General features: G+C 36.7%; 1 protein-coding gene across 10 annotated transcripts in view; it reads left to right on the forward strand.

Moving 5' to 3' along the window:
* The window catches only part of Pak3 (p21 (RAC1) activated kinase 3), a 258495-nt gene extending 234931 nt beyond the window's left edge, over positions 1–23564 (forward strand). For all 10 annotated transcript variants that reach the window (XM_040744499.1, XM_040744495.1, XM_040744496.1 and 7 more), the window contains 4 exons: positions 1206–1305; positions 1810–2006; positions 14430–14567; positions 17047–23564. In XM_040744499.1, coding sequence (XP_040600433.1) covers positions 1206–1305; positions 1810–2006; positions 14430–14567; positions 17047–17136 — 525 coding nt within the window. In that variant the 3' untranslated portion in view covers positions 17137–23564. The remainder of the gene's footprint in view (positions 1–1205; positions 1306–1809; positions 2007–14429; positions 14568–17046) is intronic.
* The last annotated feature ends 675 nt before the right edge of the window (positions 23565–24239 follow it).

Consider the following 24239-nt stretch of genomic DNA (forward strand, 5'->3'; position numbering starts at 1 on the left):
AGTAGTGTCAGTGAACATGACCAATTGTTGTGTTCATATAGAACTCCTTTCTGATTTGTGGGGATTTTTACAAGATAAGTATTGTGTTCTGAATGTTCAATATGAATTCCATAAGATACAGACTGCATTATATGTCCATTATTTTCTAGAAAGCTATTTTTATTTTAAAAATATTTGTTTATTTGAGTTCTCTCTCTGTGTGTATATATATGTGTGTGTGTGTGTGTGTGTGTGTGTGTGTGTGTGTGTACACTTTGTGTGCATATGGATATCAGAGGACAACTTTTGGGACTCAGTTCTCTACTTCTATCATGTGCATCCTGGAATTTGAACTCAGATTGTAAAGCTTAGCAGTAAGTCTTGTGAACTCTTGACACGTCTTACAGGCTCTAAAATGAATTTAAATACAGTCTTCACACACCCCACAGTATCCCATGGATATTCCTTATAGCTCTCTAGTGAACCTGAGAATCTTTCATTTATAAAGAGAGTTAGGAATTACTACCTTTAGTTTCTAGCCAGTTTGGTGATGTTTTATTCTGTTATTTTTATCAATATTGTTTTTAAAACATATTCTCTCCAATGGGGTCTCATTATGAAATTTTCTACAAGGTGAAATGAAAACTTGAAAACCAATGATAATGCAACTAAACTAAATTATATTAGCTAATATTTCAATTAGTAGGATATTCCACCTGAGCCTGTATTTTGTATCTTTTAGTATTTCAAGACAAAGGCATTTCCAAACAAGTACCTTTTGTTACTTTAGGACTGGGAGCCATCTTCAAACCTGTCCATGAGAAATAGCCCAAGGAAATTATTATTGTTTCCCATGTTAGATCCTCTGAGTTAAACTTCACCATGTACACTGAGGCTTACAACATCTGTATAAGACCAAACTGAGTCCATATCACCTAGACGAAAGCATGATTATGCTGACCGGTCAACTGGACTGCAATAACTACTGATTGTTGCATTATTTTCTTCATGATTTAGTCTATAGTGTGACATGGGAGCCCTAAAATACATAAGGTTAAGTATCATCACTGATATAAATGTGGTTTGAAAATGGTGTTAAAGCATTCAGTAATCTATTTCATTTAACAATATCAAATTACAACCTTTCTCAAATTTTGCGTAGAAATAAAATATAGAATTAAAAAATCTTTGTGATATAATTAGAACCTTTTTTTCTGATTCAATAGTGCCTCCAAGCTTTGGATTTCTTGCACTCAAACCAAGTGATCCATAGAGACATAAAGAGTGACAATATTCTCCTCGGGATGGATGGTTCTGTTAAATTGAGTATGTATTTTGATTTAGATATTTAAGAAAGTATCAGAGAATTACTACTGTCGTACTGTCTATCTTGAGAAGATAATGACTACTGAAAGTGATTTATTTGAAAGTAGCTAGAGCTTAATTTGAATTAAAGAACATGTCAGATAGTCTGTTACTATAGACTGTTAGGAGATATTTTTGGAATTAATATTTCAGAATGTCTAGTAGCATCCAGAATGGTTGGATGGCAAATAACTAATTAATAAATGGAAAAGTTCTGTAACTATATGAGAAAGTATTAGGAGAGAATGATAATGGAAGTCTACTAAAAATGGCATCACACTTGTCAATTGTTACAGACCCCTTTAAAATCATTAGTAGCTGAGAGATCAAGTAATGATCAGGATGCGAGTGAGGCACTTGCAAGTGCTCATTTTAACATTAAAGGAATGTTCAGCCATATGGAAAAAATAAGCTATTGCAAAGAAATTCTTTGGGCTCATTTTAATAGACTTTTCTTCTCTACAGCTGATTTTGGGTTCTGTGCTCAAATCACTCCTGAGCAAAGTAAACGAAGCACTATGGTGGGAACTCCCTATTGGATGGCACCTGAGGTGGTAACTCGAAAAGCTTATGGTCCAAAAGTTGATATATGGTCTCTGGGAATCATGGCCATTGAAATGGTGGAAGGTGAACCCCCTTACCTTAATGAAAATCCACTCAGGGTAAGTCAGGAAAATTCAGGTACTTCTTATTCCCCCAAAAAGGGGTCGGGAGAGAGAGAAAATACCATTTAATGATTCCCCCCAAACTGATGCGAACTCAAAGTTTCTTGGAACAAGCAACACAGAGACACTGAGTTATGGTATATAAATTGCTAGAAGCTGGAAATGTCTACTTCTCAGTCCCTCTAATAAGAGCCTCTAATATTCTTTAGTATACAGCTTCCTACTGTAAGACTGTAGAAATTGATAGAAGTAAGGATGTGGGAAGAAAGCATATTTTCATCATGTGCTGTGGTAAAATGGTCTACGTAGGAAACCCTTGTTTCACAATTACTTTAACAAAGTAAAACAATACATTTCCAGAACAGTTATCATTTTTAAGTCAGATTTTTTTCTTTGTTATCAGTAATGATTCATTGGGCAAGAACAGCTTGTTTGACATTGAATGAAACAGAAATAGACATAGCACCATTATGATGAAATCGCAAACTTAATAAGAAGACTGTCAAGTAGAAAATGAATGAAAATCATTTGGGTTAGAGAACTCAATTTTCTACTGCATAATTGGAAGTTTAATCCTCAAATAGTCCAGTTTCCTCTTAAAATAATAATAATAATAACAATAATAATAATAATAGCTTCCATCTCGCATCCTAACCCCACTAGCTTTATTCAGAAATGTGTAGTTGATCACAAGGGAAAGCAAGTCAAAGAAATACAAAAGAAGCACTTGCTCAGTGTAGAAGTGAGTCAGAAGCCATTGGGTTATATATAACTTCACAGGAAACCAGAAGCCCTGTTTCATATGCATAAAGAACATGAGATTGTTGGCAAACAGAAATAGTCACAAATTCAAATCAACTCTTGAAACTAAGGCACAGCACCAGCTCCAATGTCGTTGCCTGTGTCATTATAATGAAGACTCAAATATTAAGTTTTGTCGTTGGTATACAAAATCCATTGCCCTTAATCATCAGTCAAGTGTATTCTCATTGGTTGGCAAAATCTATAGTCAAGCCTAATGCATGTGACTTTCTATATGTGCAAAGAAATCTGTGAAGTAAATGTCTAATTGTTTTTGCAGTTGAAACTTTTGTAATTGAGAGCCATGCTTCAAATATAGAGGAAGAAGCCTTCTCTAATTCTCCCTCCTTTTGATTCCACCCTGGCACATAGCTGCTGGTCCTCATCTCTACACTAATTAGGAAACAACAGATATGAGTGAATTCCCTAATGAATGCTACGGGCTATTATACTCTCACAAAACAACCTGGAAGTGAGATGTGTGCATTGATTAGCTGCCTGCAGGGTTGAGGGGAAAAGAAGGGGCATTTTCCCACCATTTGTAGGTCAGCCCTTCATGTGTTTGATCAAGTCCACCCCTGACCTGTGGAACAGCTCATCAGGATAATTACAAAGGTTTTTCCTTATTCTTTAACTACCTTTGTCCATTAAGAAACATCTGTGAAAGAACACATCAGGTCTGTTGTTTCTATGGATTTCCTCCTCTAAGTCTTCGAAGTTTAGAGGTACTAAACAGATTACAGCTGTTTTGCTTTCTGCCTTCTGCTGAGTAATTTACAACCTGCAGTATTTAAGGATTAAATAAATGGTTCTGTAAGGCTACAGGTGTCAGTAATGCATTTATGGCTCTCTTTTCTTCCCTAGTCATAACTGATCTCTCTTTAGCTAGACTGTTAATTACTAGAAAAAAGGAAACAAGTTTTAATCTTCACAGGCATCTTCTAGCCTGATATCACAACTCATAATTAATAGCTAGTCTCTTAAAATACATAAGCTTCTATCAAGACAAGTACTTGCAGATTAATAAACCAGAAAGTTCAGGAGGCCTACATTAAGACTTTGACAGTTAGAAAGACCACCTTGTTGAATTCCACTGATGAAGATTGACTCTAACTTTGTGTCTTATCCGTTTTATGCGATTGGCCTCTGGCTAACAAAATTAGCCAGTCCATACTGAATCAGCCTGATTCTGAAGCTCTTTTCTTCTAGATAGCAAAGATACTTTTAAGCTTTGCTTGTAACTGTAATAGCCCTGTGTTTTCTTGGCCCAGTTGGCTTTCTTTGGGACTGGAAAAGTATATTCACTGAACCCATGAGAAGATTGCAGACAAAAAGACACAGTGTGACACTGTAGGGAGCCCACTTTTTCTTGTATTCTAGTGACCAGACACAGTGTTGGGAACTAGAAAATCATGCAACTTTAGGAGAGGTATGAAAGAGCACTCAATTCTTTCTTGAAAACTATCCCAGTCTACCACCAGAACACCATTTGTAGGCTTTGAAACAGGTGGAAGCGAAAGGGATTGAGAAGAAGCTAAAATGGTACTATAAAGAGAGTCATACACTTGTGGGGGCAAAAACCCAGTTAAATAGTCAGGTGGACCTAAATAGTCTGGGCTATTTTGAATAATCACTTAAAACCTCCCTAAACCTGTTTCTTTTCTGTGAATAGGGATAATATCCATCTTGCTGAATCTACATGAAAATTAGCTGAATAATGTATGTAAATTACCTAGCCCCATGTTTAGCTCATTGTAGAAAATGGATGTAGAAATTCATAAACATGAACTAAAAAGAAAGGAAAGGGAAAAGAGATATGTGAAATTCTTTTTACTCACTCATTTAATGGATTCACCATTCCCCAGAGAACTTTCATCCTATTGCCTGACTCTCATGAAATGGAGGAATTCTGCACAGTTCAATACAATTACCATAAATGGGTAGCATTGAGCAGAACAGGTCCAAAGTGAAGGATCAGGCTGTGCATTACAAAGATGCTTACATTTCACTGTGGCTTGTGTTTTTGTTGTGCTTGATTCAACTGAGCAAACTGTAACTATTGGTTGCTGATATACATTTGATACAAAAAAAATTGACTACTTCTTTTGCCCAGGAATAAAAGGATGGAGATTTTTAAAATATAAATAAATTGACCAAATTTGCTCATAAAATGCTTTTAAAAGTTCAGAGAGTTATTAGGTATACTGATGTTATAGTGTTGTTAAATCTTCTAGAGACAGAGAGCAGACAGCCTTCTTATTCTCCCCATCACGACATCCCCAGTGCCTTAAGTCTACACGTGATGTAATTGGCCTTGGGCATGTTGTTCTGTGACCCATGGACAATTTTATGCAGCCACCAATAATTAAGTGCCTCATTTCTTCTGTTTGCCAAAGTAACTCTGGTCTAAAACAAATCCGACTTTCTCTGTGAATATGCAAATCAAACTTCGGTCTTTTGTTGATACCACCGCATTTTCTGCTAAAAAATGACATATTTTATTAAGACTTGTGACTGTAAAGACCTGATTCTAAGGCGATAGTTATTTTGCCAATCCAAACTTTGACTTGTTTTCCTTATGAACACAAAGTACCTTTCTATTAAAAATCACATTTACACTCACATAGTAAGTTACGTCTCACCAAGCTGTGATGAATTTTGGTACTTTTGAACTGTCTCAGTGAAGTCCACTTGAAGTCCATACAGAACCTTATTTCTTTGTTTGTTTATGTATTTCGGCACAGGGTTCTCTGTGACTTTGGAGGCTGTCCTGGAACCAGCTCTTGTAGACCAAGCTGGTTTAGAACTCACAGCGATCTGCCTGCCTCTGCCTCCCGAGTGCTGGGATTAAAGGTGTGCACCACCACCGCCCAGCTACAGAACCTTTTATAATCCTGATTTATGTGTTATTTTCCAGCCCCTTTAAAGTATTTGCTTATGCCTTTGTTTGAAGCATTAGTGGGGCTGTATCAAACATTGAACCACTGAGATACACTTATTACTACCAGTACTAAAAGCAGTTTGTGGTAGAGTGTGTGAACCACACATCCTACTTGTTCTACTAGTTGCTTTTACAATGGAGTCCTATGTGGCATTTAAGAGCCAATGACACTGGATTCCTAACCCTGGGAATAGGTGGAAACTAGGACTAGGCCAAAAGCAAAGCTATATGGCAAGACCTTAATAGAGGACTGTTTACAATGAGAAGTTCTTCATCCCTTTTTGAGGAATTGTTTAACCAGGGAAGCACATACTTATTCTGCTCATCCTTGTCCATTTCTTTAAGAAATCATAATCAAAAGCATCAAAGCCTGGTTGAAATCTTGTTCTCTTTTCTTCACTTTCAGACTTAACAGTCCAGTAACACTATGTATCTTAGTCTATTTTCTGTTGCTGTGATAAAAAATAACCTGACAAAAGTACTTTAAGGGAGAAAATGTTTAAGTTCCTAATTTTGGGTTTCAGTCTACCATTATGGGGAAGTCAACAGGCAGTGGAAATTTGAAGCATCCAGTCACAATATATCTACAGTCAAGAGGAAAGAACAGTGAATTACTAACTGCTCAGCTAGCTTTCTTCCTTCTTCTACAATACAGTGGGCAGGAGTTCACACACCGATTAATGGAATAAAGAATATCCCCACAGACATGCCCATAGGTCAACCAAATCTAGACAATCTCTCCTTGAGATGTAGTTCCCAGATGATTCTGGATTATACCATACACTATCATTATCAAAAAGGACCAATGTTTACTAAGTATACATCTCCATGATATGACTTTTTAATCCATTGTTCTTCTAAAATGGAGTTCATCTTTAAAATAAACTATCAGCTGAGTGCCTGGTAGCCATGGGTGTGACTACATGTGATTGAGTTCATTACCTCTATGGCTGCGGAGAAAGAACGGTAGCAATTCAGATAAAGCCTGCTGGATTGTTAAGAGGCTTTCTACCTTCCTCTTTACTGATACTCAAAGTCTACAAAAATGCCAGATTTCTTACTTTTTCTCTTACAACCAGAGTGTGTATGTCTCAAGGCTATTATGCAAGATGAGAGAAGCTCTAGCTACTGAGCAACAGCAGCTAAGGGCCAAACTTCATCTTGTTCCCTCCAACCACTGGAACCTGTGCTGCAGATTGGAATGTCTGGGTTTGATGGCGTGTGCTCATTTGGAATTAAAGTCAGACATAAACTTCCTGAACACCAGAGAAGCAAGCATACTTTGCTAGCACTCAGTCAATATTGTTTTGAATGTATTTCAGGGAGAACTGGGAGCATTCCCTTCTTTTTCCATAAGCCACTGTGGAACAGCAAGTTTTATTGATGGGTTGTTGACACTCTTCTTCCTTTGAAGGCTTAACCTATGCCTAAAAGGAGGGGAGAGTTGGGACAACTACAAGTAAAGTAATTATAAAATAGTAACAGCGTTTCATTTTAATAAGAAAAAATATTGCCTGTCAAAAGATAGGAAGCCCTTAAGAATCATTGCTTGTCAAGAATTCGGCATAGGAAAGTGGGACTTGGCCATATGAAAGCTGCAAGTTTCATTTAGATTATATAGAAGCAGACAGTTCAAACCGGTGAATTATGACCCAGAGGAAAGCCAAGGGAGAATCTGATTCCATAGCAAACTAAAATCCAAGAAACTAACCAGGCAAAGGAAAGGGAATGTTTTAAAATGTGGTGATCAAGAAACCATTGTTGGCCCAGAAAGATTCCCATATCCTGTGATTTTTCTTATCATTCCTCAGAGTAGTTACAGGCGAGAATGGTTTGGGTATAGCCCAGAGACACATATGCCTATTCCTCTAATAAGTACCATGCCATTGGCTAAGGAATCAAGTCCATCAAAATCAAAGATCATTGTAAAAAAAAAAACAAATCTTGGATTGTGGTTGTACTCTTGCCCACTGAAATATCCACTCATATGATTTATCTTATAGCTTTTGAAATATGAATTCACCAAGAAAATCAGGGTTTTTCTAAAATTGAAGATTACTTCAGACTTTTGTTTTTGTTTTAATTTATGGCCTTTCTAAAATGCTCACAATATCATTTTAGAAAACCATTTGCACTCTGATAAAAAGATACATGGAAAACTCTTAGCTAAGCCTCTAAGCACACCATGTTATTTTCATCAAGACAGTCTTATACCAAGAAAAAGTGAGAGTTTAAATCAGTGGTTCTCAACCTTACTAATGCTGCGGCCCTTTCATATAGTTCCTCATGTTGTGGTGACCCCCAACCAAAAAATTATTTTGTTGCTACTTCATAACTACAATTTTGCTGCTGTTATAATTCACCTGATATGTGGGATATCTGCTATGTGATCCCCAAAGGGTTTTCGACCCACGAGTTAAGAACCTCTGGTTTAAATCTTATTCTAAGAGATAAGCTGACCTTTACTCCATCCTTTTACATTTCTTCCTTGTCTTTTCTTTCCTTTTTGATGATGGAAGAAGGAATTAATTCACCCTCAAATGGAAAAATTCACTAGCTCTCCTCATCAAGGAGATGCTGATGAATGGGAAACACCTAGAAAAACAGCTTTCTGGTGTCTCTACCAGCTGTATTGATTATGTGAGTCAAAGAGTGAATTCTATTCCAAGGCCTATCATTCAGGACTCCATTACCTTGTTACTTCTTCCTGTGCCTCTATTTCTTTCTTTCTTTTGATGATTATAATGTGAGCAAGCTGTTGCCTCCCCAGTGTGAACTACAAAGCCCTAGAATCTAATGAAGTTCCTTGGACTTTTGAACAGAACAAGAGGGATATGACACCTAATGGGACTCTTGGTTCCACTGGAATATTTCCGCTTTAATTTGCTTTCTGTATTGGGTTATCAAATGAGATTCACTTAAACAAAGACACAAGTTTATGGTTCTGTGTTTTGGATTCTGTGTACTTTGTGTTTAAGGTAGCTATAGCTTTGCCTGGCCCTTCCAGAAAGACAGTAGTGTTGTCTTTAAGTGTGCTTTCAGAGAAGTGATCTTCAGAAAGCATCCCAGACACTCCTATCTCATCACCTCTAGACCAAATCTACCCTCTAGAATGTAAAGGCCATCTGACCCCCACCCCACATTACCAAGAAAAAAAGTTAGATAATGGTGTGAAGCATGCTGTATGTGAGATTTTTTAGTCTCACACTGACATTAGTAAGAAAGAGCACTGCCATGATACAGCACTTACAGGGATAAACTGTTATGCAAATAAATATATAAATTTAAATATAACTTGAGCCAGTAATTGGGCATGAGCTAATGAAATGAGCGATGTGGGTGTTGAATATTAACTATAGTCACCTTTCAGTAATATTTATTTCTCATTTTAATTTCATTTCACCTTTTAAAATTCTTGGTTAACAAACAATAATTGTACATGATAATGGGGTAGAGTAGGATATTTAGGTGCATTAATCAAATAAGAGTAATCAGCATTTCCATCTCCCTATCATCTCAAGACCAGAGAAATGGAGCAATAGCAGAATGAAGCCTAGGATACAGGTTTCTTTGACATCATCTGTTTTTCTAGCATTTATCTTTATTTCCCTCTCATCATTCTACCAACTGCCTTCCCTCCTATTGTCCCTTGGCACCTGCCCTTGCCTTTCTTTCTTCTATTTCCTCTAGTTCTCACAGCTTCTCACTCTCCCTTGACTTCCTGAAACATTCTCCTTTCCTCATCTTTTTAAAAAATATATATTGCTATCCTAACTCTTGCATTCAAATGTCCTGTAATTCCAAAACTTGAGTATTGCTAAAGTCATGTAGGGTCACATCATGAGTACAAGTTGCCTGCAACATGTTTCTTAACAAGAGATTCAAATGAGCACATGGGTTTTCAGAGTCATCTGGTGTTTATTTTATGGCATTAGCCAACGCTTTCTGCGTGGAAAAAAATGGTATTCCAAAGCTACTCTGGCACCTAATCAGTCAGTACTACCTAATTATCTTTTATTATCAACCTATAAGACACTAGATCCCTAAGTTCATTTTAAATGGCTCTTTAAGAATTAAGCAGCAAAACAACAGCTCCTCATAACTGGGGGACAGGTGAGAATTTGTATGTAAGACAATATAGATGTAAATTAGACTACAATGCTATAATACACTGTAGTGTGAAGATGAAACAAAGTATGGCATGCAGTAGTATGCATATATAGTGGCTTCTTTTTGCAGGTTGGATTCTATTAACCCTTTTGGAAAAACAAGGAATGTCAGAGCCTCTTGTGAAATCGATAAATACACCAGAGCAGCAATATGTTCTGGCATTTAACCTCTTAAATCCCAGGTCATGAGTAAACTAAATCATAGCATGTCAATTTGCCCATTGTCAAATCTTGCTCATAAAGCACTGAGTAGAAAATTTTAAAATGAGAAAGCAATCGGGACAGCGGTGGGTTGCTGGTACCAGCCAGAATACAAGCTGACTATATAAACTCCCATATCACACACACACACACACACACACACACACACACACACACACACACACACACACACACACCTCACTCTTCCAGCTATGTTCATGTCATCTGTTTTGCATTTCCAAACTAGGAGATAATGACTGACCACAGAAGCATCCATTTCATCTGTACAGGGAAAAACAAAGTGAAGCATGCCTCATTTCTTGACTTCCCTTGTCTGCCTCTTTCCAGAGACTGCAAAAGGCTAGAGAGGGTGTCATGTAGCAGTTAAGAGCATGGAGTCTAAATATATACTCCCTGAATTTAAATATATTGATTTCTCCTTTATTAGAAGTGTGGCACTGAGAAAGTTGTTATTTTTAACCCCACAGGACAGTTTCTTTGCCTTTGAGGATATAATAACTACCTCATAAAGTCGTGTGGATTCTATGAGCTAATACTAATCAATTTTATGTATTCATACTTGCTATGATCACATGTATACTGATGTTGACATATAGATGAATTAACCTTCTCACTCTTATTGTTCAATGGTATTGTACATTCAATAGATTTTTGTGTATACTTGGTTGGGAACCCACTCAATAAGTATAACATAATTTCCATGGGAAAATGGACAGTGATTCCTAAATGCTCATCTTCCAAAAGGGTTTCTCAACCATACCCTATCCTCTTTGTAAATTGTTTCATTATATTGGTGCTGAGATTTCTTTTATTTGTAACCATATTTCCATGAAAGTCTCCTGGTTTGTTTTTCAATGACAATGTAAACTTTATGAACTGATTTAATGAATTTAAGTCACAAACTAAAGTTTTTTCATTAAAGAGTCCTATTTCAGCATTGACTTAATGGAAAGTTATGGGTTACATATGGATTGCCTTGAGATTTCTTTGTAGAAATGTGGTAACTTCCACAGTGAGGGCTTTGATCTTTCTCAACTGAGGAAATTGCCAATAAGTTAAATTCAATTATTCCTCCAATTAGGTACACTGGTTTTCTCTTAGTACTTGGGTAAATTCACTTGCACATTAGGGGTAGTGAAAACTTCAATGGTTGTATGTTATTGTCAAGATATTTATAGTTATCATAGAAGTGTCCACAATACTAGAAAATTTTAGTTATGTTTATCCAGTGAAAAAAGCTACCATTTTAATTGTGCCAATTATATTTCTAATATAAGTGCAGTCTATAATTCATGGCCCTATTTTGCCTCACCTTAGGAAAAATATACCCTATTTAATGATCTAATATGCTCTAGTATGAGGACTTTCTCTGTTCAGTGCCAGGAAGGGAAGACAATTTTTGAAACTGGGAAGATTCTCCACACAATTTTCAAGTTCCTGGGAGCACTTGCTATCTTCCTTTCATCTCTGTGTTTGTCTGAATCAAATGCAGTATGCTTAGCCTAATCCAGATATCCCTCCCTTTGGTAGTATGTCCTTATATTCACTACTCATAGAACTTTCTTATTTCTCCCCTAGTGAATAGTGATAGTCAATATGATCACATGCCAGGCTTTGCCAACTCAAAAATTGTGTTTTTCATTCTTTGCTTGTCTTCTTATAATTTAACAGAGTACTTTATGTTCTAAACTTTAATGTTTTGTCTCAATTTGTTATATTCTCAGAGCAAATAAATTTATAAACTTTGGCTTTTATTATACAATACAACCTTTAAAATATTTATTTTTATCAAAAATGACTAAAAAATTCAGAGATGATCATGGATAGTATGTATAGTTTCTGCTTTCCTTGGGCTCACAGTCCAGGAGGAATGACAGATCTGTAAATAAAAATTACAACCAAATGCATTGTAAAAATAGACTTATGGACTCTGGAAGCTCAAAAGAGGGGAAGGGCAACTATCCTAATTGCTTAAGATTGAGGGACCCAAGATGTATAATGCGAAAAACCAAAGCAGTTTTCTGAAAACAAGTGGTTGAACACTGCATCTACCTGAGGGAGTTGCCAAAGACTGAAGAGGCGGTAACATTTGTTTTAGTGCCCAAAAGTCTTCTAACAGTTTACCATATACTAGAAGGAGATGAAGAAAGCAGGAGAGGAAACTGCGAGTTATTTTGTCTTCAGGATTAAACAACAAATGGGTGTGACTAACACATGAGCTTTGTCTAGTATATATGGGAGGGTGGGTGGAAGAGGAAAGAGAAAGTCTCCAGTGTGAGAACAGAACAGAGGGAAGCTGACAAAGGAAGAAGAAAGCAAGTCATACCATATGCCATGCCTATCCTTACTGTGCCTTGCCAACCAGTGGTTTGGAAACAAGTATATTGATCCTCTGGTTCCAATGAAGAGTTGTTTAGAAACATAAATAGGAAGAAGGGCAAAACTCCTTCGGCTGAATCATCATACATGTAAACATAGGACCCTAAAGTCTCTACTATTTTCTTTCCACCTTATCCTTTCTCTCTCAAATTCTCTTGGGGAGGAGTTGGGGTCAACACCATCCGAAACCCATATCTTTGGACAATAGATGGCCACTTAAAGCTCTTAAGCAGATGAAGGAGTGACAAGTTGAAACATGTGAGGAGATATAATTGTTTAAAGGGGTGGGCTTAAGAATAAAAAGTTTCAAATAAGGAACATGAGGACAGTACTAAAGCCGTCTGAGAGACGTCCTGATCTTACGCAAAGATGATGGTGATAGAAGGAAGTGGATCACTGTGAAAGCCACAGGTGAATGTTGCATTGGTAGAACCCAGTAGAAGCACAGTTGAAAGTTGTAAGGTTGGTGGTGTGAGGCAGGAGAACCCAGGAATGATCCTGTGCTTTCTTGCTTACACACTAGAAGCCACTAACTAACCCCCAAATCTCTAGTCTGGTTTATAGTAGTCAGCTCATTTTCTTTAAATATCCAGTTACTCTTTAAAAGTGGCATATGATCACTCATGCCCAGATTTATTTTACCCAGTCTTCTTCATCTAACACTTGGCTTTTCTGGTAAAATATTTGTTGTCATTTTTGTGTTGGCTACAACTGTATTTGTGTCTCATTAACAGGGCAATGGGTAACAATTTTCTTTTTTATGAAGACAGCTCCAGCTTACACACAGGACATGTTTCAAAAGTTCATTTTTAAGTTAATTATTTGGAGCCTCAAGTGCATTTTCCCATAGAAACAGACTTATACATAGTGGTTAGGTTCCCAGGCCAGCTCACAAAGGCCAGTTTAATCCATAACATAATTGAATGTGTGAATTTTTGCAATGGAAATTAGGTAGAAATAATATGTTGCAAATAAAATGAAAAGGATAATTGAAAAAGAAATAGTCTGAGGTTTTTGTTTGCCTCGAAGGGCAATGTTTGATGAAAAGCACATTTAATCCTAAGAGGATAAAGTACAATAGATGAAAATTGGATGTCACAGCTTTTAAAATAAATTTTAAGTAATGTTTCTGGGTGGGGGATAATAATAATAATGATAAATAGTAATAATAATCAGTATTGTGTTCATTGTAGAAAATTTGAAAGTTGAAAAATATATTTAATATATTTGAAAAATCAAGTCGCCAGCAATTGTAATGCCAGAAAGAGCTACTTTTAACAAGTTGGTTTGTCTTCACTTTTTTCTTAATCTTTGCGATTTTATAGGGCATGTTTATTACACAAAGTGATAGCTTTCAGAAAGGCATTTTGATTCATGTGCTAGCATGTACTTGGATAATTCTGACCCCCATTCATCTATCCTGTCCCTCATTGCTTATCAACTTCCTTTTCTTCAATAGTTCCTCTTCTACTTTCATGCCATAGGAAATAGAGTTTTCATTTATGAAAGAGAATATGATATTTGTCTCTCTGGGTCTGGCTTGTTTTATTTATTTCACTTCCATAAATTTTCTAGCAATGACATTATTTTTATCTCTTATATCTCCTTTCATAGTCTAGCAATAGTTGTCAAGGTGCATCTGCATGACGAACGTATACTACAACTATAACAACTAGTACTGTTTGTGAAGGAGAATCAGATCAATAACCAAACAGGTTCACAGTCAGCTCTTAAGCTATATAAATCAATACACCCTATGCTCAGTCATCCTTCCAACAGAAACCATGCCCATGTTATTCTCTAAAATGGACCTTTAAAGACCTGTAATTTAAATAAGAAGAAATTTTACTTATATCCATGATTTTACTATGTACTTGCTGAATAGATTCAAATATTTTTTCTTTATAGGCCTTGTATCTGATAGCCACTAATGGAACCCCAGAACTCCAGAATCCCGAGAGACTGTCGGCTGTATTCCGTGACTTCTTAAATCGCTGTCTTGAAATGGATGTGGATAGACGAGGATCTGCCAAGGAGCTTCTGCAGGTGAAAATAAAATAGGACAATTACAAAGGAAGAATTACTATGTTGAGTTTTTCCATGTCAATATGAGACAGTAAGAGATCGCTGTTGAGAAACATGAAGTGAGAGTTAGGCTATTGCCTAACTTTCTGGTATTGCTAGATTTTTTTTTCTAAACAGGCTCTCTTGACCAGAGGTAATTTTCTACATAACTATGCAATCATTTCCATGGCATTTGCCACTCTAATACTTCACTGGCCAAAGCCCTTCTGCTTATGATGCCAAATGGCAGATACCAGCTTGCCTGAGTGAATACCATCCAGTGGAGAGTGCCTTTATAAACATTTGTCCTTTTCATGGGTCTCAGGATCAATATATAGGATGATGGTTGGGCCCTGTCGCCTCCCAAACTCTTTATGTATATAATCTCATTTAGTTCTTACAACTATGTGTGGGAGTTGTTGTCCTATTTTGCAGATGTGGAAATAGAGGCTTGCACAAGTCTTGAATGGCAAAAGAGATCTAATTTGAGCATAGGATTGTCCAATTTTCTATCATACATGAAATGAAAACTAATGCAGTCTTTTAAAAGATACATCTATTTCACAAAGCAGCACACGCTCAGGATTGCACAAACAGGTTCACTGAAAGGGACCGTTCCGTCAGGATAAATATCAACACGTGTGGCATCTAAGAACAACAGCTGCTTATTCTCTCTGAGATGTTGAATATATAATGCCATTAAACAAAAGGTGCAATATTGGTATGAAGAATGCTAACCATAGACTCTCTGTATTCTTGCCTACATCTTTACGTGGAAAATTTTGTTCTAATTGCTTCTAACATCCTTCTAGAGACAAGGACTTATGTCTGGGGGAAACAAAGTTTTGACCCCTGCTGCATAAGAGCTTATCTTATTTCGAGGAACTGGAAAGGGGACGCCTTTGCACCATCCCTTTTCTGCTACCTGTGAGCATTTTCCAGATCAACATAGTGTCACAAAATATCAAATCTGTAATGATGTTTCGTTAATCTTCTAATTATTCCTCAAATCATAGGGACAAAGCATGTACTCATGAATGCTTTGCTTCCTTTTCTATTCAAGCCTGTTACCGCATATCAGCGTGTGCTGATATCTCTCACACTGTTTTTCCGAGGACGCCAAAGATACAGGATCTTTAATGTCACCACCCAGATAAATACAGCATAGAATCGATTATCTTTCATTGTTCTGACCCTAAAGCTCCTGTAGCTTATGTCACACAAAAGAACTCTGTTGTGGAGATTTTCATATACCTTTCAAAATGTTGAATTTAAAATGACCAACAAACATTCTAGAGCAGTGGTTCTTAATATGTGGGTTGAGACGCCTTGTAGGTAGCATATCAGATATCCTGTATCTCAGATATTTGTGCTATGATTCATAACAGAAGCAAAATTTCAACTATGAAATAGCATTAAAAATAGTTTTATGGTTGGGAGTCACCACAACATCAAGAACTATATTAAAAGGAAGACTGAGTACCACTGGCCTAGAGGAAATGTCCAGCAGACAATGGACAAATAGGATAGGAGGACAGGGAAGACATCAGGGAAAGTTATATAGGAACATTTTAATAAAACTTATGATGGGTTCAAATTGTGATGAAAATGGGATATATAAGAAATTAAGTAGCAAAAGAAGCTAATGAGAGCTACATTATAGTGAGTGAGAGGTAGGAAGGGGAAGTAAGGATGGAAAGATGAAAGTCAGAAGGCCTGCACCAAGGAAAGGCATCCACCAGTGAAAGGCATGGGCCCGGGAAAGGTCCTGAGGTAGTAGAATGCCACAGGCCTGTAAGAAACAAATGTTTGAAAGAAGGGAAGGAGATTCGCTTGAATCAGCTCTTACAGATGAGCCAAGCGAGGTGCTGGAGACACAGCTGTGGGTTTGGCAGCTAGGGAGCCAAGGGTTTCACAGTAAAATTGATTTTGATGTTCACTTGAAGGTACTTTTTCAAGTCTGAGAGCAGCTCCAACACCATTCATCAGTTTAAGAAATGTAGAGAGTCTGGCCATTACTGAGTGAAAATTTCCAAGCCCCGTAACGAAGAGTTTCTAGCTACGTCAAGTGTTTCCATAGTATTTATGACATTGAAGGACAAAAAGAAAAAATCTGGACAAAAGCTGGCAGGGATTTTTTAAATTAAATAGTGTCTCAATGAGTGTTCAAAGCACTTTTCTATGAAAAAACAGGAGGAAATATTTGAAAATGTAAAGTTACACTCATGCAGTGGTTTCCAACCTGTGGGTCATGACAACTTTGGGGTCACATATCAGATATTTACATTATGGTTCATAACAGGGGCAAAATTACAGTTATTAATTAGCAGCGAAGTAATTTTATGATTGGTGGTCATCATGACATGTATTAAAGGACTGCAGAATTAGGAAGGATGAGAACCACTGCACCAGCTGGAAGAAAGAATTCTAATAATTACTCTTTGCTTCATTCCTTTTGCAGCATTCATTTTTAAAATTAGCCAAGCCTCTCTCCAGCCTCACTCCTCTGATTATCGCTGCAAAAGAAGCAATTAAGAACAGTAGCCGTTAGAACTGCGAGCCTTACCCCTCACCGTATCCCTGTTGAGTAAGACTGAAATAAAACTCTGTTTCTGAAAACATGGAAGAAAAGACAGTCAAATGTGGTGGGGGTTCTTTACCTTTAAAGTGAATAGAAACTTCTTATAAGCCTTTTTCCTACTCCCTCAGACTATGTAATTTATTTGTAAGCCTGAACCGCAGCCCACACAGGGCAGCAATGTTGAAGTGGCCGTTAAGTGGTCACTTCCACCGTGAAGCGAAAGAGCCAGTAGTGAATCCCCTCATTTTGTGCATTTACTTTGAAGAAAAAAATTTCTCAAAGATGCACACTCCCTCTTCATAGTGTTGTGTTTGTTTTTAAGTTAGAGAGTAGTCCCTCTTACATTCGAACCTCTTTCAAAACTCCTTACCCAATGTGATGTTTTTTTTCACTTGCATTGTCATTAGATGTCCAGAAAAAAAGATGTCAAAATGGTTTTTTAGAAATAAAGAAAAAAATCAAAGAAAAAAAAACAAAACAAAAACAAAAACGAAAAAAAATAGAACAAGTGCTGTGTGAAGCTGTGGACGTCCATGCCCTAATAGAGTCGCGATTTTTATTCTTCTGTAGTGGTGACTTGGTTTGTGTACCTATTTTCTGCATTTGTATTGGAAAAGGTTTCCTTTAAGACATTTTCCAAAAGCAGAGAGGAATATGAATGTTCAGGATGTGCTTTTAAAAGTTGTCTACACAGAGCTGTAATTGTGAGATCCTGTCACATTTTCCAAGAGTGCTTATGTAGTAGTTGAGTTGTCATGTAAAGCAGCTTGTTGGCCTCTGTAATAACAGAAAAAAAGACACACACTGAAAATGTGGCAGTGCTTTTGGGTGAGTCCAGGCCCTAAAACTGGGATATCCTGATAGGAGAAACCTTACTTACACAAAGATGGGACTTTCTCTGAGAGCCAAAAGGAAAACGCAGAACTCCTTGTTGGACAATAAATAAGCAAAGATCATAGTGAATTGAATCCTCTCTTGTGCTCCTGTAACATAAGCATTGTACAATAGGCACATTATGAGGTAATAGATCCATTAGCTGACATTCTTCATGTAAAAATTATTCATTTTGACAATTTGTAAGACTTAGGAATTTTTTAAAGCTCAAGAGATGAGAGATATAGTGAAGTATTCGACTCTATAAGATATGGGAAGTCAGTGAAAGCAGCGTCCCAATCAACACGACTCTAAATACTTGATGTATATTCCCTACATATCTCCAATCTCTTTTTCAGGATATGGTATGTTCTTATTTAGTTACTTGGGCTTTTGTCCTTTTAAAGCCTGTTCATAAATATGCTAAAAGCTAACCAAGAAAATAATTTTGATCTGTATTATTATATCCCAAGAACTAACAGTCCAACCGAATTCCTTTTGTGTCTTGAGGAAAATTCAAAAATTCTACTATTGTGTAATTACATATATACTTATTAAAATTCATTAGTTGATATTTTTAATCTTCTGAGAGTAGAAAAACATCTAGAACGTGTCTACATAGAAACAGATATGCTTCTTCTCTGAGCGTATAGACAGTTTTATGAATTCTAGAAAGATGTTTCTCGAAGCCTTTGAAAAGCCAGCAACCTACTCTATATAACATTTCTTAATTTGTAGAGATAGAGAATCTGAATAGAGTTTACCTATATTCAGCAGTAGGGGAAAGAGATCAATGGCATATGCCTTTCTCCTCAGTGAGGTACATCTGTCTATTTAACCATCCGCCCATCCCTTCAAATGAAAGCACTTTCTCTAGAGATTCTGCTGATCATATAGTACATATGTTTATGTTGAGAAGATACCACTGGTGGATTTCCTATTTTCCTACATTATAAAATTAGGATGGGTTTGGCCTTCTCCTGAAAATATCCACCATGGAATAAAAGACAAATGTGAAAAGAAAATCAAACCCGATTATATTAATTTCATGTTTATTTTGCAAAGAGATATCTGGGCCTAAAATTTTAAATGTCATGTCCCTCTAGTGAGAGAGGAAGAACCTTAATTTTTATGTTATCTTATTTTAAAATTAAGGATTTTTCCCACTTGTAGTGCCAGGGAATTTCACAAAATACCTGGGATGCAAATAGAGTTCAATTAATAGCTATGCTCTGCTAAGGGAGCCCAAACCCTGGTTGGGAAGTCCAAGACATAAATTAATATCCTTTGCATGTTGTAAAGGCCTTTGTTGTTGTTGTTGTTGCTGTTTATTGTTGTTGTTGTTGTTGTTATTTAGAAGACCCTGGAGCAGTGATCCTTCAGTTCACTGTTGGCAGAGAAATTGCTGCTCGTTTTGCTCTCCATTCAGCATATTAACAGTGAGGGGCGAGGTACCTATTTACAATCACTTTGTAGTAAGTTTTAATAATCTGTTCCTGTAGGCATACTTGTACAAAATTATATCTATGTACATGCTCAAATTAGAGGAGCTTCTAAAGTCTTTTCCTGTGTTGAAGAGTTACATATGCTTCTAATAAGTGTTAGAAAAGAACTGTTTCTCATGCCAAAATGATGCTGAAGGATCCATATTTAGGATACTTGAACAACTTGTCCTCCAGATGGTTAATAGTTTATTACCTTTCCTTGATTTTGTTTTGAGCTCATCTCAATCCAGGTGAGTCTATCCAGATCTTTAATGTTGCTAGTGTGCCCTGAGACATTTGTGGGTACATGTTTGAATGTTGATTGAAAAGCCTGAGAAAGGAATAGGGCAGTGGAAAAGTCAGGGAAGGGTGAGAAGCACAGTAAAGATTATTTATTTAAGAAAGAATAGAACATTACTATTGTAACAATGATCCAGTTCGTTGTCATAATCCTATGAGGATTTGGGGATGACACAATCCCCCTAAATCAGTCACCATGTTGGGAAATGACTTCGTTCTTGATGATCTTGTCTATGTGTCATTGTAAATATTTGTGTGTCCATGCTCCATTTTGGCTACTGGATGGCCAAGTCACATGAAAAGATTTAACTCAAGTATTTATTCTTTAATTGTGTTATTCAGGTTTCTTTCAGGCTTGTGAATTGCACCTACAGTGTTTAGTTTAACCACCAGTCCTCACATCTATCTCTCCTGTGAAGCACATTCCATTACTAAAAAAAAGAAGAAATATAAATTGCTTCTTGTTTTCTGTATAAATGTTTTTGATAGTTTGAGATGTTTGTCTATAATGGATATTTCTCACCTCAAGGATCATGTAAATAATTATATTCATTTCCTCAGTGGGTCATTTATTTCTAATGAGGCTGCAAGTTCTCAGAGAGAGTCTATGAAGTCACTTTTAAATGACACAAACAGGGACTACATCTATGTAAAAAGAAGTGTGCATTTGGATAAAGACTGGGAACACAGATAATTGAAATTGGTTGTGTTAGGGTGGTGGGATTATGTGAATTTTTTCTTTCAGAAATTCTCTCTTTTTTCGTAGTATTATAGTATTAATTTAAATAAATAAACCACAGAAAGAGAACTATAGAAACATAGAAGAGATGCCAGGAGCAGATGCTTTCTGGCCAGAGCCCAGAGCATGCAGGGCACAGATATTTCCTAGTTACAATTATTCTGTAGGCTTTATACTTGCCTTGGTACTGAGGTTGGCACATGCTCAGGTATGGCACATGCTTTCTTAAGAGACTATTACCTAAGTCAAAGCTAAGGAGATGTCACTGCTAGAACTCCAAATGTATTCTTCTGCTATCTAACAAGCTGCCCTCAGCTTTGGTATGGCATCCAAGTGTCTGTTTTGTTTGCCTTAGATTGGAGAGCTGACAACTTGATTAGCCCCTTTAATAATATTTGTTTGAGGTGCCGCCTTTCTAGATTGTCTTAAAAGATTTTCAGTGTCAAATTTGGAAGAACAGAAAGACAAAATAGCTAGTTCCCACCATTTCCTTGCACAACAAGATCTATCATTCTGGAAAAATTCTTCTTTAAATGGCCATAGGCAAATCCCATTGGTTTCAATAGAAATTATCATAGACAATTAAACCTAACTCCAAAATTCTTCAGAGAAATATTTAGGATTGTCTGTCAGCATTCAGTTCCAGTCCTATTAGTTTTGGCTTGGGATGGTCTCCTTGTACTCTTGGGCTGCACAATTATAGCTTGTAGTCAGCAATTGTGGTTTATTAAGAGAAAGAGAGACCAACTACCAAAATAGAAGAAATTCCTTTTAATGCACTGAAGAAATTTTAGGTGAGAATCCCAATAATGTATGTTATACGTTGTCTGTCAAAAGCAGACCTTACCCCCAGAATTCTCACTGACTTTTTCTTAGCTATTCACAGTACATATGGAAGTCTTAACCTTGCCATCCTGGTTTGATCTTGTCATTTTCTGAGCTTATTGCAGTTAATATTCATTTGAACAATGGCGTGTGGTATACACATCTCCCAGTCTTGGAAGAAGAAACCTGAAATTCAGCATTTGTAAACCGGCAGTCTAATGGGCCTGGGATTTGGAATAACCTTAACACACAATACTGAACATATATTTGCATGTGGATTGGAAAGGGAATAAATAGGGCCTTGGGAATAAGGGAAATGTTTTTCTTATGAAAGAGTTTTTTTCATAAAAGATATATTTCTATTATAATTTTGGTTGTTTAGCTTTCAGTTTCATCACTCCTTTTCTGCTTCACACTCCTTTAGTAATCAAATATATCTAACCCAACTTCTCATGCATGGGAATGTCTGTTTATCATTAAACAGTATCTAACTGAATCTGCAAATGTGGGAATCAAGATATCATCATGTGCACACCTTTGACTATAAATACACTATCAACTTGTAGCATTTACTGCCACTTAATCATTGAACTTGAAAGGTGAACTTACAAAATCTAATTAGTGCCATCAGAGTTTCCACCGAAGTTGCCATCGGGTGAATGCTGTCCTGTAATACCAACAGTAAGGCAAGTACTGTGTTCACCTGGTTTACAACCTAGAAAAAAATCTGACAACAATGTTAGAGAGTAAGTCAGATGTAATAGAAGTAACCCTGCCCAGGAAAGAGACATAGATGTTAACATGGGAACTTTGCCGAACTTGCTGTGTGACCTTGAGCAAATTACTTAACCTTTCTATTTATTCATCTATAAAATAAAGGTATTGAATTAACTGCTCTTCAGAGTCATTACAAAAGCTCTAATACTGTGAGGGATAACAGTTTGCCTTGCACATTTAACCTGCCAAAGTGATGGCAAATATCACAAACTTAACCCTGGATCTTACGTTGCAGTTACATAGAACTATGTAAGATGTAAAAACTCAAGTAAATGAAGTTAACAACACCAGAGAATGTTGATCAAACTCATAGAAACCTTCCAACTTCTTCACAATGGTTTTGTTTTTATTTCAGTGTCTTTTTTCCACTGAATGTTCCCAGTTTTCATTTTCTATACACTGTATGTAAAGTCTGGTTTCCATTAAGTTGTGGCTAGCATTTGCTACTAGAACAGAAATTCACTGTCACGTTTCATAGAATGAAACTGTATTTTGGCCTCTCTTCCTATGAATCAGTTATGGGCCTTAGAGCTTAAAGTAGAAATGGCACCGGATAGTAGAACCCAAGCATTTTAATGGCTAAGACCACAGAGTGGACCTATGTACTTACAAGTTGCAAAAAGAGCAACAGAAAGGCAACTGCATGCTTTTAACTAACAAATTAGCTGTTGGGATTAAATAAAACACTTCTCATGGAAACTCCCACAGCAATTGGCTAGTTATATGACCATGCTATTGAAAAGAAGATAAACTAGAAGTTAGTTTGGTGGATGGTCCCTACTGTCTGCCTACAGCAGAGTGCCAACCAGCCCTGAGTGTGAAATTCAAGTTCAATGTGTGTGCTTTGTGTGTCGTGTGCTTTTTGGACCCACATATACTGTATTCATTAGTGATGGTAAGATCTTTCACCATTAATAGTTTGAGTTTAAAAATCTCAGTGCATCTGACAGTAGGAGTCAGATCATATGGATACTGATGTCTACTGGAATTGAACTCATAACATCCAAAATAAAATACATTGAGGAGGATCTTTGTTTTCACCATTTATCAGAATTGTATCTCATTTGGCTGTGCATTACTTTTGTCAAAATGTGTTATTTGTAAACCCATGTGTAGTGAAATTCTTCTGTAATTTTGAATTAATGGTATTTATGGTCTTATGTTTGTGTGATTTTCAGTAAGTTATTTCTTTTGTAGACTTGCTGATGGCATGACTCCATCCCTTTGCCCTCAGCAGCTGAACTTTTTGAGGATTTTAATTTCTGATATTTTTATTTTCAATTGTGGTTGAAGCAATAGAAATTTGAAATACGGATTGTGCATGACTGTGTCTTGAGTGTAAAAATATTGCAGTTTGAAACTTGGACCTAAAGTATTGCAAATAAAATGACAAACATCAATGATATGTTGTTTCTTTCTTCTGTCACTCTGTTTTTTTCACATTTTTGAGGGTATCACTCCCTTATTGGTATAGAGGTGATAAAATGGCCAGGATTTTACCAGTACAGGAGATGATGTCCCACCGAATCTTCCACTGACTAACTCAGATTCTCTATCTGGCCTTTACATGGACTAGTTCAGAGAAGTAAATGTGTATGCACAATACAGAGCAAAACCCTGGTAGATCCCAAAATTAGATGAAGGAAAATCACCAGAGAATTTACATGTAACAAACACTTGGATTTTGATCATCTTTCTGTTTAGAAATTTCTGAACATATATTGCCACGATCATGATGTTCTGATTTGTCTCATTTATCTTTTTCAACGATTTACTTTTATTCATGTGTATTTGTGTCTACATTATGTGCAGATGTGTCTGGGTGCCTATGAGAGCCAGGTAAGGGCATAGGATCTCCTGGAAGAAGAGTTCCAGGTAGTTGTGGGACTCTTGGTGTAGGTGCTGGGAACTGATCTCTAGTCCTCTGCAAGAGCTGAAGGCACCATTAACTGCTGAGCCACCTCTTCAGCTGCTTCTCACATTTTATATCAAGACCTTTTTTAGTTTTTGTTTTCATTGTTAAGCCCACATCCAGTTAGTGCTAACCCATAAACATGTGGGTGTGTGGCTGTCTA

This window comes from Mesocricetus auratus, unplaced genomic scaffold (genome assembly GCF_017639785.1).
Source record: "Mesocricetus auratus isolate SY011 unplaced genomic scaffold, BCM_Maur_2.0 Super-Scaffold_100003, whole genome shotgun sequence".
NCBI lineage: Eukaryota > Metazoa > Chordata > Mammalia > Rodentia > Cricetidae > Mesocricetus > Mesocricetus auratus.